Source organism: Syngnathus leptorhynchus, chromosome 16, assembly GCF_054491065.1.
Source record: "Syngnathus leptorhynchus isolate UIUO chromosome 16, UIUO_Slep, whole genome shotgun sequence".
Taxonomy (NCBI): Eukaryota; Metazoa; Chordata; class Actinopteri; order Syngnathiformes; family Syngnathidae; genus Syngnathus; species Syngnathus leptorhynchus.
Genome location: NC_141210.1, coordinates 1,000,405 through 1,014,577, shown reverse-complemented (window position 1 = coordinate 1,014,577; position 14,173 = coordinate 1,000,405). Strand labels below are relative to the sequence as shown.

General features: G+C 45.9%; 2 protein-coding genes across 4 annotated transcripts; both read right to left on the bottom strand.

The window, feature by feature from the left end:
* Positions 1-581: 581 nt before the first annotated feature.
* slc17a7a (solute carrier family 17 member 7a) lies at positions 582-8,044 on the bottom strand. 2 transcript variants are annotated; one of them, XM_085933812.1, is made up of 14 exons: positions 7,938-8,044; positions 4,015-4,267; positions 3,826-3,944; positions 3,630-3,744; positions 3,480-3,567; positions 3,330-3,416; positions 3,055-3,197; positions 2,837-2,986; positions 2,641-2,773; positions 2,464-2,574; positions 2,269-2,396; positions 2,116-2,185; positions 1,753-2,042; positions 582-1,219 (listed from the first exon to the last, which is right to left on the bottom strand). In XM_085933812.1, the coding sequence occupies exons 1-14, from the start codon at positions 7,997-7,999 to the stop codon at positions 1,187-1,189; spliced, it is 1,782 nt and encodes a 593-aa protein (XP_085789938.1). In that variant the 5' UTR covers positions 8,000-8,044; the 3' UTR covers positions 582-1,186. The 2 variants fall into 2 exon arrangements, with proteins under 2 accessions (XP_085789938.1, XP_085789939.1); XM_085933813.1 differs by having other exon boundaries at positions 582-2,042.
* A 304-nt stretch (positions 8,045-8,348) lies between these two features.
* Positions 8,349-13,798, bottom strand: LOC147043807 (sodium-dependent neutral amino acid transporter B(0)AT2-like). Of its 2 annotated transcripts, XM_085933811.1 has the most exons (12): positions 13,552-13,798; positions 12,346-12,565; positions 12,075-12,232; positions 11,493-11,619; positions 11,236-11,411; positions 11,049-11,159; positions 10,743-10,984; positions 10,479-10,656; positions 9,950-10,151; positions 9,720-9,879; positions 9,312-9,474; positions 8,349-9,231 (listed from the first exon to the last, which is right to left on the bottom strand). In XM_085933811.1, exons 1-12 carry the CDS (start codon positions 13,552-13,554, stop codon positions 8,890-8,892), a joined length of 2,082 nt encoding a protein of 693 aa, XP_085789937.1. In that variant the 5' UTR covers positions 13,555-13,798; the 3' UTR covers positions 8,349-8,889. The 2 variants fall into 2 exon arrangements, with proteins under 2 accessions (XP_085789937.1, XP_085789936.1); XM_085933810.1 differs by having other exon boundaries at positions 11,236-11,619.
* Positions 13,799-14,173: the final 375 nt, after the last annotated feature.

The window sequence follows — 14,173 nt, the reverse complement described above, 5'->3', positions numbered from 1 at the left end:
GATTTGCATGATCCCAGTGCTTCCCAACTTTATAAATGTACATCACATGCAACTTTAGTCTTTTCATTATTTTACGTGACTTACGACTTTGACTACATTCAAATCCTTTTATTTGAAAAAGACCATGTATAGTAAGGCTTTTTTTCTTTGACGAAAAAATACCATGTATAGGATTTAATTTTATTACAATAACCATACAAATAACCAAAGAAGCAAAATAAAAATAAAAAGTGTTTTGCGGATGATACAATAAAACTCTAAGTTTTTTACGTCTACTGCCCTCTAGCGAGCATAGTCAGGAATGATAGCCATCTTGCATTGTGTCGTTCATGTTGCTGCCGCACTCTCTCTCTCTCTCTCTCTCTCTCTCTCTCTCTCTCTCTCTCTCTCTCCCACTGAGTACATCTGCTATTTTATCTCATCTTTGCATGAAATCGCAGCAATAATCCCGTTTCCATCTGCCCCCAGCGAAAGACAGAAACGAGACACTTATATTACCCTATATCTTTGAAAAAAAAGAACATACTGCTGACACTTGTAAAATAGCTGCTAAGGTTTTATTATAGACAAGGATATTTCACATTATACATCCTCTGTACATTAAATATTTTCCTTTTTTTTTTTTTTGCATCTTAAAATATTTAAGATTGAATTGTTTAGTTTCCATCACGTTTCAACACATTTCATTGAGATTGAGGAAAGCAACAATGGAACGGCCATAAACTCAGACAAAGAAGAAAAGTGGATTAAAAACACACCGATACAACACTGAAAACTGAAAATGTTGACTGGAATAATCATTCATCTTTTTTTGCAACATTTCAACTGTACAACAAAATAAATCCTTGGAAATCCAAAATCACAATTTCAAGATCAGAAATTTGACAACAGATCAGAAAATAACAACAACAAAAAAGTCAAATAAAAAATCAATCAATCAACTGACTGTTGTGTGCATGCAGAGTGCAGCTTTGTGCGTGCCTTTTGTGTGCTTCCTGTCTTGGCTCTGTCTATGTGCTGGTTGCTGTGACTCCATTACCCAGCTGCCACTGCGTGGCTTTGCCAAATTGTGCACACTGCGTGGCATGGAAGTCCGCTCATGATCATCGTGAGACAGTTCAAGGAGTTGAGGGATGGATGACGGACGGACGGACGGACGGACGGGGGATTTGCACCGCTGTGCTCATTACAACATGCTCACTGCACAACATATCAGCACCTGTACCCAAGTCACACAACAATGACAAAGTGGGACACAACAAAAAGACGTTTGGACTATTTTGCACAAAACAGTCTGTGCTTGTCTCCACATCAAACAAAGAGTCCCGACTGTCGGCTGATTACTCATCGTACGAGTGACCCATGAGACTAGATAGGCATGACCTAGTTAGGTCAGACACAGGTGAGCATATGTATTGATTTCATGGGGGGAGGGGGGGGGGGGGGGGACATTATTCTTATTTAAAAGCTCTACATGCGTTCCCTGGAGGAAAAAAAAAATAGTGCAGCTTAAACATTAGACTCAAAATACAACACAAGGGAGATGTTGCCGTACTTCCTCGTCGAGAGAGAAATGGACCAATCACAGCGAGCTGTGCGTCAGGGAGGATGAGCTGAGCATATGAATACTGTACGTGTTTATGTATATTGTCAAATCCACACAACAACAAAAATCATTCTTCCCTTCCTTTTTCTGGATCTTTGTCAAGTTTGGTACACGCTCGTATTAGGTCCGTCTCTTTTCTACGTCACCTTGGGCTCCTCGACTCCGCCGCACTTGTACGAGTTGCGTCCGGGCGGCTGCACGTACTCTTCGGATCGATCCCAGTCCGACACCCATCCGGCCCCGCCTCCTTTGGCCCCGCCTCCTCCGTTTGAACCGGCCACCTGTTGTTGGCTCATGGCCCCGTATTGGCCGCCGCCGCTGCGGTAGAGCTCCTCCGTCTCGTTGGCCAGTTCGTCTTCGTCGATGATGCCGCACTTCTCCTGGCTGGTGTCTTCGATGTCGGCCCAGGGTTGCTTTTCTCCAGATGCAAAGAGTCCTGAGAGGAACAAGAAATGCGGATTTGGAGGAGCTTTTTTTTTTTTTATTTTGCAGGCACTCGGTCTTCTTACCGTAGAAAACAACTCCTCCATAGTGAACCATCGACGCTATAAGGAAGACGTACTGCCACTCCTCGCGTGTCTGAAATGAAGAAGAAGAAGAAGAAAAAAAAAAAAGCCTTTCCAACCTTGCTATTTTCCATCCAAGCCACGCATTTTGTTTACCTTATGTTTGGTCATAGCTCCCACGATAAGAGGACACACCATTCCGGACAATGTTCCCACCCCGTTTGAAATGCCCATTAGTATGCTGGCGTATCGAGGCGCAATGTCCAAGTGATTGACATTAAAACCTGAATGCGGCAAAACAAAAGAAAAATTCAACACCGCCATTTAGCACGGAGGTCATCTGGCTCCTACCCGAGATAGCGAAGCCGCTAAAGCCAACGGCAAGCACCAGGAAGGAGATGGCGATGCCTTTTGTGTGAGAATATCCCACCACTAGTAGGAGGGTGGCCTCCATACCAAAACCTGTAAGCACGGGAACAAAACATGAAACACTAAAGACACATTTGGAGGCAAAATGTAAACGTTCACCTCCACAGTTCATGAGTTTCCTGACGTTGGTGGTGGTCATCAGGTTGTGGGTTCGAAGGTAGTCCGCCAGCTGGCCTCCCACTGGAACGATGATGGTCATCACTAGATGGGGCAAAGCTGACACCATGCCCACCTGACAAAGGAAAAGGCACAAAAGTGACAAGAATCATCAATTATGCTCAGGGCGCGCGCGTACCTTGCTGATCTCAAAGCCAAAGACTTCTTCAAAGTAGGCCGGCTGGCTAATGAGCAGCAGGTAGAAGGTCCAGCTCCTGCAGAAGTTGGCCACAATGATGGCGTAGACGGGCATGGAGGTGAAGAACTGCCTCCAAGGCGCCTTAAATTTCTGCCAGCAATGACAATAAAGCACATGAGATTGTTGTTTTTCGAAGCGAAATGTCGGCAAAGACACACGTGAAGCGGGTTGAGAAACGACGCCGACTCTCCAATGGCATCTTCAATGTACTTCCTCTCTTCTGGCGTGATGGTGGGATGGGCGGCCGGACTCTCGTAGGACACCAGGACCCAGAACAAGTACCAGAATATTCCAAAACTGCCTGGAAGAAATGAAAACGGATCAACTCATTCCCCGCCATCGACGGATCTAGACGTCGAATGAGCTATTAATCCTAACCGGGCCACGTCGGACGTACGTTAGCAGATGTTGGGTTTTTTTTTTTCTTGCTCACCATAGACGTAGAATACAGAAGGCCACCCAGTGTATTGCACCAGTATCCCAGCTAAAGGCATGGCCACAACAGCCCCGGCGTACGAGCCTACGAGAGCAACGAGTTATTTTATATTTCGTGAAAAATGAAGATGAATGAAGAGAAGCGTACCGCAAAAGGCCGTGGTGGCTAACCGACTTCTCTCCAACGGAGGAGCCCACTTTGCCCAAATGCCGTGGCAGGCCGGGTACGACACGCCCTGCGGGATGCAAAGGAGTCAGCTCCACAGAGTAATCTTCCACAGAAGGGACTGGACGCTACCTCAACAAGGCCTTGACATATTCGGACCAGTATGACGCAGCTGTAATGGCAGCGAGCGGCAGACGGGATCAGCATGTTGAGGGTGGACGTGGCCACGATGGCAAAGCCGAACACTCTTGGACGCGCAAATAGGAAAGAAACAATTCCGTCTTTTCAACACTTCATCGGCACAGATGGGGGAGGGAAATCAAATCACCTGTTGGCTGCAAATTTCTGACATATAAAACCTCCGGGGATCTGCGTGACGATGTAGCCCCAGAAGAAGGAGCCGTGGATCATGCCCACCGTCTCTGGATCCCAAGTGAACTGGGCAGCCTGACCAGAAGTCACAATGACCTTTGGAAATGTCCCAAAAATGGAGAAAAAAAAGAAAGCCATGGCTTACCACGAGCACTTCCTTGTTGCCTTTGTAGACGGTGTGGTCGTTGACCATGCTCACGATGGCCACGCCCAGATTGCAGCGGATGCCGAAGGAGATGCAGAAACCCAGGCCGGACAGGATGGCGATGATGTAGCGTCTGGGTAAGCCGAAGCAGGTACAGTCCACCACGGGCAGCTCCTTCTCCTGCACCAGCTCGGGACGGCCCTCGGCGGACAGCTCAATGGTTTCTCCATTGGGCTGCTGCTTGTCGATCAATCTGACGGGTTGGACAGGAGAGCGTTGATTGGGAAGTTTATTATTATTTTGGCATACATTTGAAATTTAAAAAAAAAGAAATGTCAATTTGTTGCTGACCCACCCATCAACTGATTCACCAGTAAACCATAATTTGATCCTTTTTTTTTTTTTGCGTATGTGCGCATCCACATTGTGTGTCACACGAAGCTTAATCCAGTTAGTCAGTGAGCTGGACGGCGATGTATAGAAACGAGCGCAGTCATCACAACCACACGTTCATATATTCCACATTTTTGACATGCAAAACAATCAATGGTAGAAGGTGATTCAGATCTTCCATGCACTCAGCACTGCCGCACACACACAACATGGGGCTAGTCACACTGACGCTGGTTCATTATTGATGCCTTTTTGGATGAGATAAATAATTCAGCGTAGCTTTTTATTCTGTAATGTGTCACTATGCATCCATCGGCCTGCACGGCTGTGTGTCCTGTCCTGTTCTTACTAACATCTGCAGTTTACTTTTGTATAGTACATCAAAATGAAAGAAGTGTCAATGATATTATATTTTGTAAAAGCAGCATTTGAGATTTTCTAGGAGATTATCTACATGTGCGTCCTCCCTCTTACTCGCTTTGGCTCTACCTCTTAATCTGTCACAACATTGAGATTAGGATTATAAAAATGATTTACTTCCGGAAATGAATATGGAGTCGACTGCAAAGTCGCGCGGGGCGTGCTTTCCCTCTGACCACTGCATTGTGGTCTCACTTTTAGAATGTATGTGCAAATTCTATAACATTTTCTGTCATAGTTTTGGTTTTTTTTTTTTTTTTTAAATCAAAAGTACTAACGTTATCGGTACTTAGTATCGGTGACAATTTATAATTCATACTGGTATCGGTCTGAGGAAAAGTGGTATCGAACATCACCAGTTTAACATATTGAATTCTTAATATCCATTGTTTATACAGATAGATTGTAATTGTATAAACAACGTGTCGAGTGGCCTCCTGAAATCCGACTTAAGCGCAGCGGAAGCATCCTCATTAGACGCTGGGACAGATTGCAGCCTGACACTTCCACATATGCTACCAGCTAACGAGGCTAGCCCACAGCTAAAACCTCTCTTAATTACAGCTGCTTTGCACTAAAGTGTGATCAGAAAAACTCGTGGAGACGGGAACGATACGTCACATTTTGTGTACAGCTTTTACAATGCCAGAACATTTCCAAAGCCAAAAAAACCCACAAAATGTTCCCCAACTGTAAAGGGTTAAAAAAAAAAAAGAAAGCTGCAGTCTTTACGTTGTCAAGTTAACAAAGAGACAGGAGCTGCTTCTACTAGCTTCTCAGCTGGTCGCAACTAATGAGCAAGGTAGGAGGCCTGTGACCTCGGGCCTTTTGAAATGTCATAATTACAACGGCAACAGCAAGCGCCTGGAGAGATAGGAAGGAAGGAAGGAAGTCTTTGCACGCTCACTTTCAAACTCCAACTTCATTGCGCTGCGACTGTCAATTTGCCCGAAGATCATTTTACAACGGCGACCGTGACACACATGTTGGCTGATGACCTATGACCTTTGTTCTCCTGTATATTAAATCACAAATTCACTGAGTGTTCTCTGTAATCCTCTCATAAGAGGATGATGGGGGGAGAGAGAGAGAGAGAGAGAAAAAGAGAGAGAGTCGGGAAGGGTGACAGCAAATATATTATATAACAGCAGACGCCTTGCTCATTAGTTGCCCTGTGCCGCGATTGATCGTGCATTGTTCGCAATCTAAACTCGGTTTGGATTCACACTCAAAGCGCGTCCAGGAATTAATTTTTTTCCTTTTTCCATAGTTGCAGTTTGACTGGCGCTCCTTCGGTGAGCCACGCGCGCTCCCCGAAGTGAACAGATTGGGTCTCTGTGGGAAAAGTGTCACCCAGGGAGACACCCTCCCCTTGCTCATCCTGTCACAGCACTCTTCCCCTCCTGTCCCTTGCCCACCAACATACACATATGTACACGCTGACTAATCCAAAATCTCCATCAAACAAACTTGCGCAATCTGATGCAAAATTCTCTCCCAAAAATTTGAACCAAGATCTGAGCAAAGCCGCCCATAGCGGCGAGCCACTGTGCATGGTAAATGAAATTGTAGCACTCTGGCGGCTGTAAACTGGATTAAAAATGGATTACCTGCTACTTTCTGCATTGCCGTGACTAACCTCTCCTGGCGGAGCCAATCCACAGGGCGTTGTTGGAAACTTTATTAACAGCGTACGTGCGTTTTACATCAAAAACAAAAGCATTTTTTTGCCGCACGCTTGCTTGCTCATGTTATGTCCAAAGGGTGAAGTACATTTGACCTTACAGCACTGCTGTTTGTGCTTACCTAGTGGAGTTTAATATAGAAACAGGAGATGCATTCTGATGGAGAAAATCTTTAAATAATAAATGAACTTCTGGCTGCTTTCATCATGGAGGGATCACGCTTTTGTCTGTGAGCTGGTGAGACTGCTCCAACTCCAGCAAGGCAGCCGGGCAGGCAGCCGGGCGGGCAGCCGGGCAGGCAGCCGGGCGGGCAGCCGGGCGGGCAGCCGGGCAGCCGGGCAGGCAACACACACATCCAGATGTGCGCCGTCAAAGCGTGCCTACGTACAAAGATTTTCCATTTGGACCGAAAGGATCGCCTTCAATGTGCATGTGTGTTAATCTGCAAGTGCGATAGAATGAAAGTTGTCTCAATGGATGGACGAGGAGGGAGCGGCCGGGAGGAAGTGACATGGGCTAGGATGGCGCAAGTGGGAGGGGAGAGTTTAGGGATTTGCGTGGCTCAACATCTGGACTGACTGAAAAACAGGCTATTTCAGGACGGGATTTATACGTTTGCTCGCTCGCTCGCTACCTCAAATCCGAAGAGAACGCAAGCTTAAAGTAAAGGTTATTGCACCAGCCGCTATCATTGATTCTCATCTTTTTTTTATTATGATCTAATATCTTCTAATATTGTCCTTACAGCATTACAGGTTTTTTTTTACACGTATCAATGTTTCAGGGAGCTACATTAATGTTCATTTTTATATTAGTGACAAACATTTGTGTTGTTCCCAAAAATATTATCCACACACCTGTCTGCGTTATGGTGAAGTCGCAATCTGATGATGTGCTTTTAATATAAAACAGACATTTATTCATTTGTAGCAATAAGACCATTTTTTTAACATGACCAATTTATCTGTACATTTTATTCGGTTTTTGATAGGACATGATCGTCTTAGCGAGAGTTTTTTTTTTTTTTTTTCGTCTTAGCGAGAGGTAGAAGGCACGCACTATAAATACTTCAAACTGGTGGGTGGAGGGGGCAATAGCACTCAAAGTGTTTTTTGTAGAATTTCTTTCGGAATAAAGTCAATGTTGCATGCATTTTTTTGCACCGATTTCATTGACACTCTATTGGCATTGCATGCGCCCGCCGCACTTTTTGACGTGATCTGCATCTTTTTCCCGCGAGGTATGCATCTTTCAAACTTGTCCGTCGTCGCATTTGAATGGTTAAATGGGTCAGTCACGAACTTTTGTCGCCATTCCAAAGAATAACTGGAGTGCTTGAAAGTCCCTGGCTTGGTCCAATTTGCGCGTCATGAAGTCGAACACAAGGATTTCCACAAATGCGTCAAAAAAAATCAAATCAAGTACCTGTTAATTCTGCCTAGAGTTTTGGCCGCGACCGCTTTGAACCTGTCAGGTCGGACCTCCATCCTTCTTGCTGCTCAGCTCACTTAGCCCAGCCCAGCCCAGCCCAGTCCAGTCCAGCCGGCGGCCCGTCGTGTGCTCCTCTCACGTGAACGCGCACAGAACACGCGCTCATGGCCGCCTGCTCGCTCGCTCTCCCGCTCGCTCGCTCGCTCGCTCTCGTGAGAAGGGAGGCACAATCATGTTAGTGGACTGCAGTGATTTAGACGCGGCTAAATCATACTATGTAGTATAATATACAATACGGTATTCATATTTTGCAAATAAGAAAAAAAATTGTCTAGAAAAAGTAGGAAAACGATTCAACCCCACAAGACTAAAATTGCAATTGCAAACATTTATTTTACCGTCACTTTTTACAATACCTACCTGGGTGCAAGTGCTTATACTGACAATAAATAAAGCTAAATGATCACACAAATAAAGCTAAATGTAGTCGAAGTCAATTCAAAATGATTACATAAAAAAAAAAACAGATGTAGTACTGCGTAGGGGTCTTTCTTAATGGAAAAATAACAATTAGTGTTAAAAAAATTCTTCAATTCAAAATTGTTTAATAAAATCTACATCTATACAACAGGGATAATTAAATTTACACTATCAACATCGGAGGTGAAATGTAAGAAACACGTTTGCACTCAAGTTATTACATCTCCCCAGACATGATCAAGATCACCAAATAAAAATGTTCAATAAAACGTCAACAAGAGGAATAGGAGGTGGCTTTGACCCAATATTGCTCATTTTACAGATGCAGGCCCATGCAGGCCCATGCAGGCCCATGTAGGCCGCCAGACCCGAGAGAGGGCGTGCTGCGCTGTAGTGTGGGTGGTCACAATCAATTGTCTTTTAAGGCCAGCATGCCAGGCATGTCTCGAAGACCTAAACTTTCTTCTCACACTCCCGTGTCCTGCTCCTCTCCGTCCTCCTCCTCGTCCTCCTGCTGGGGCAAGAGGCGGTAGTGTTCGCTGCCCACCGGCAGGAAGGTCGTCCTGGGACAGACGGCGTCTTCTTCCGTGCTTGCTTGATGGGAGTCGAAATCGACGGAGCTGCACTTGATGTATGAATCGCGGTGGAGCTCCTTGCCATCGCCCTCCACGGGGTCGGCGCCAAGAAGCCTGCGGTTCTGCAGCGTGGAATATATGTAGCCCATGGGTACCGGCAGGCTGGCAAAGACCATGAGCAACACGATCATAGCCAGAGCCCAGCTGGGGTATTCCAAAGTCATCTCAGAGGCCTGTCCGGAGAAAGTTACATCATCTTATTGATACGTAGATGCTGTCAATCCAAAAGTCAAATGATCAAATCAATTCGTACCGTGCTTTCATTCCAGGCGGTGTATGTGGGCCCTTGAAAGACCATTCTCAATAAACTAGCAGCCAGAAGACCAATCATGGCCAGTAAACACACATATTTCCAAAGATATTTGTACACCACTGGAGGGCGCCATTTCAGCATGTCTTCAATGTCATCAAGGAAGCTGCAACACAGTGCCACCACAATTAGAAGATAATCGACGTATGGACCCTTCAATAAACCATTCAATAAATAAATAAATAAATAAATATGCACAAACCACAACAAAAATTAGCTGTAAAATTGAAAAAATATTCAAATTATTTTGGGGCATTTTCGGAAGGACTAACATCTGCAATGTTGACGATGCATTCAATCAGTGCATAGTGACAAAAGAAATGACAAAAAGCAAAGTTCTTCGTGACTCACCGATCAGTGCCATAAACCCAGGAGACGCTGATGGTTTCAAAGATGACAACAATGACTAAAGGCAGCGTGGCCGAGTAGTCGTCAAACATGGCCACAAAGTAGTTCCCCGATCTCTGAGTGAACAGAAGTCCTAGCAGGAATCCCAAAGCACAGCTGCACACTGAAAAACAAACACTGACACCTGGACCAACCAAAACATGGCGTATTGTCATTCCATTGGACTGGCCTACCGGTGAGTAAGGTGCGGTGGCGTCCCAGCAGCTGAAAATTGTCCATGAGAGGCGTGAGAATTCCCTGCATGGTCCCAAACATGGTGCTCATGCCCAAGTTGAGCAGCATGAGGAAGAATAGGACTGACCAAAAGGGGCTGGCTGGGAACAGAGCCATCACCTCAGTGAACGCTATGAAAGCCAAGCCTGTGCCTTCCACTCCCTGAGCCAGAACACCAGATAAAAGTCAAGAGATCTTCCTAAATATTGGATCCGAAATGCAACAGAGGCCATCGGAAAATGTCGTGTCCATATTTGGCCTCGAGACTACTCGGCGGGTTCCTCTATGGAAAGTTTATATTTCTACATAAATGATAAAGGCTGAATGGAAAAGCCGCTGTTTATTTCGTTTCCTGGGAACCTTTATGTCAGGATTCATCTTGCTATGCTACACAACGTGTGATTTCTGGAAACTGCGATTCCTTGTTAGTTGTCGCAGTCCACCGAGTGTAGTTGGTTTTTTTTCCTACCCGTGACCGACATTGCTCACCTTTTTCATCTCCTCCTCCAGATTGCAATCTGTAACGTTGAGACCCACGGAGGCTCCGTGGCGGCCGTACCACTCTCTGTAGTCCGATACAGACACGGAGGTCGGCTCGCTCACGTTGAACCTCGGCCAGCCGTGCTGGTCCTCCTGGATCCGCATGTTGCTTAGGAGGCCAAGGTTTCTGCAAAAAAAGACCAGACCTCACATCACAATTTCTTTTGGGGTTTTTTTTTTTCCCCAACAACGCAATCCAACTTTGATCCATACTCGGCCACGCAGTCCTTTGCGATGTTCTTGGCCCGGAAACCCAGGATGACAAAAACAACCAGCGAGGCCAGGACGGACGTCATGAAGTTGATGGCCGACACCATCAGAGCGTCCCTGTGGCAGTTATTTTGGAGCGGATTGTAGGAGGAATACGCAATGACCGAGCCGTAGCCCAATCCCAGGGCAAAAAAGACTTGAGTAGCCGCCTGCCGCCATACTTGCATGTTCCCCCAAATCTCCAGCTGAGAAAAACACAAGTCGTTTCATTTCGAGAGAAGCAAACAGGAGATGAAAAAGCGTGCTTACTCGGGGATAAAACATATACGTGATTCCTTCCGTTGCTCCGTCTAATGTCAAGCCTCTGATGAGGAAAATGAAGAGCACCACATAGGGAAAGACCGAGGAGAAGTACATCACCTGAAATTTGGAACAATCAACAATCATCACAAGATAGATTTGCAAAACAAAACACAACAAAATGCGTGCTCTTCACCTTGGCAGACGACTTGATGCCTTTAATCATGGCCAAGGAGACGATGCTCCACGCGGCTAATAAGCAGCCCGTCATGACGGAATTAAACTCTCCCGATTCCTCGATGGAATTGGCGATGTTCAGAGCTTTCCGAAACCAGAAATAGGATGTGGCCGAACTCTCTGCGCATTCTTTCACTGCGGGTGAGAGCAGACCAGGCATAAAACGGAAAATCTCATCCCATTTTCTTCCACCTGAGCAGGCACGGTCAGCTCTACCTGTGACATTAGTGGCCTCATCCACGGGACACTTCTCCCACGGTAGAGGATACTGGAAGGAGTTGCCCATGTAGAAAAGGCTCCATGCAATGATCACATTGTAGTACAGAGCCACATAAAAACAAACCTGAGGAGAAAATCATGTCATCGATCACATGGAGCTACTTAAAGGGGATATAGAAATTCCACTCTGCTGGAAAATTTCCTTCAAAAAAACAAATCTTATAGCTTTGCTAGCGCTACGCCCTCATTTCCCAAAGCCACGTTTTTGTGCTTTTGTGATCTGTTCTTGTTGGCGCTCAGTGCCAGTGGGAGAAAGTGTTACGCAACACTTCTCACGTTACAACCGCTCGGCGTGTTACTCACAGATTGTCCAAGAGAAAGCCTCGAGCGGAGGCTTTTCCAGGAAAAAAACACAAAACAAAAACACAAGTCCAACTCGTCAATATCACTGAAGCCAAACATATGGAAAGAGGCCCGCATTTGGACACACACACACACACACACACACACACACACACACACACACACACACACACACAGCGTGTGGGAACGCAATCCAGCACGTCTCGAAATTCTCACCAAGCAGCTGGAGTAGCCGATGCCGGCCAGTTTGGGGGAAATGTGCTTCCACACCCCGATGCTTCCTTGCCGGATGTTCTGTCCGGCTGCCAACTCCATGAAGAAGAGGGGAACGCCAACCACGGCCAGAAGAAAAACATACAACAGCATGAAGGCCCCTTGCCAGGGAACAAAAGAAAACAAGTGCCCGTTACTTTTAGAGCCACTACAGACAAACAAGCGCCGGGGTGAGGCGGCCATTTTGCAATGGCGGAAGATATGAAATACTCACCGCCACCGTTCTGATGGCACAGATACGGGAACCGCCAAACGTTCCCCAAGCCAACACTGAAGCCCACTTGGGCCAACACGTACTGGATCTTGGAATCCCAGGCTGGCCTGTCTCCGTCGCCGGCTTCGTTAGGGTCGGAACTGAGGGCCATTTGAGACTGGGACTGATTCTCAGTCAGCCATGCGTCATCCTCGTCTTCGTTCGGCGTCGCTTTGGCTGTCTTGGGATAGACAAGTAGACGTGTTCCGTTTGAATGTGTTTCTTTAAATAAAGTGTGTGGACGAGACAAACTAGATGTAAAAGTGTCTCTCTCTATAGTGCAGATTTGTTTGGAACATATAGCCGTGATAAGTGGGGGTTTACTGCATTTGTTTAAAAGTCTGTCAGCTCATTTAAGGGGCCTTGTTTTGGTTATCACAGCATCACGTGAGTGTGTGTGTGTGTGTGTGTGTGTGTGTGTGTGTGTGTGTGTGTGTGTGTGTGTGTGTGTGTGTGTGTGTGTGCGTGTGTGTGCGGAGCCCTCGTTCTCGCCGCCCACCCGTCATCTGGCATGTGAAAAAAAAATAGCACATGAAGACGTAGACTGCGACTCAAGCCACAAACAAGCTGGGGGCGAGGGGGGGGGGGGATTCCGTTCGGAGACCCATCTCAAATATCGCTTTTGCAGCAGATAGAAAACGTGCAGGATATGATTTATGAAATGTGACTTTTCCAATCACATGATGTATATGAGCGAGCAGGAGGCTGTACAAGTTGACTGCAAAGAGTTCAAATAGTTCTCCAGTAAGTAGAGGGAGGCTATTTGGAGAATGAGCCCTCAACTCTTAAAATGGATGCTAGCATGACATTGGTCAAGCCTGTGGGTGTTGTCGAGGTGTAAAAGGGGAAGGAAGGGGTGCACGTGGACAGGAACAAAACTCGGTTGCCCTCACCTTCAAATGACTCGATTGAGACATTATGGCGCTGCTCGGTATGGTCCAAATAAAATAAAAATAAAAAATGATACAAATGTGCTTTTGCACAGCTAACACGTCATTTGAAGGCATTGAGACTGTTGCAGCCATTGTCACACCTACATATGTGACTTGTCTTCAAGGGCACCCAGAAGAGGGCAAATGACGGATGTCACCATGCAACATTGTGGAAGAACATCAAAATACAGCAGCAGCAGCAGCAGCAGCATCAAAGTGCGAGTGTGCAAATTACCATGATTGACACGCTCGCTCGCTCCAACGACGCACTCAAGTGACAAAATCGTTCAATTCTTCTTCTGATGACAATTCTACGGTAGTTCTCCTGCAAACTTGTCCTTCTCACCCGAAGGACGTTTCCATTGTTTTTTTTTCTTTTGCGTCTGGTCACTTTGGAATCGCCACGCGGTCACTCACGCGTTTGGTGCAAACCAAATAAGAACAAGCGAGGCGGGCAAGTGAGAGCGAGCTGACTTTTTACTACAGCCAATGCACACGTTGCAAACTTTGGAGGCTGGGCTACACTCAAATACACGCAAAACAGCAGAGGGCGCTGTTGCACAATGTAAAGTCTCAAATGGACATTCCCTCCTAGAAAATAGAAAAAGGAACTCGTTATTTATTGGGAGTACGTCATAAAAACAACTGCTATAGAAGAAAATATTTGCATCAAAACGAAACATCAATATTAGGATGCAAAAGATGAATGAAAACAAAAGATTGTAAATGGAAAGTCAACAATTAGCAGGTGATGAGTTTTGAGAACAGCTTTGAAAATGTCAAGCGCTTTTTAGGGACTGTCTATTTTCTCACAGCCAATCAAGAAAAACAAATATCAACAGCTATACAAACTAATA

Excerpts from the sequence above, each read along its gene's own strand:
- slc17a7a (XM_085933812.1), bottom strand. The coding sequence starts at position 7,999 with ATGGAGGTCCGACCTGACAGGTTCAAAGCGGTCGCGGCCAAAACTCTA. Across the intron at positions 3,745-3,825 it reads CAGAAATTTGCAGCCAACAG|AGTGTTCGGCTTTGCCATCG; the intron begins GTGATTTGATTT and ends TGCGCGTCCAAG. Across the intron at positions 2,397-2,463 it reads TAGCGGCTTCGCTATCTCGG|GTTTTAATGTCAATCACTTG; the intron begins GTAGGAGCCAGA and ends TGCCGCATTCAG.
- LOC147043807 (XM_085933810.1), bottom strand. Across the intron at positions 10,657-10,742 it reads GCAAAGGACTGCGTGGCCGA|AAACCTTGGCCTCCTAAGCA; the intron begins GTATGGATCAAA and ends CTTTTTTTGCAG. Across the intron at positions 9,475-9,719 it reads TGGGTTTATGGCACTGATCG|CTTCCTTGATGACATTGAAG; the intron begins GTGAGTCACGAA and ends ACTGTGTTGCAG.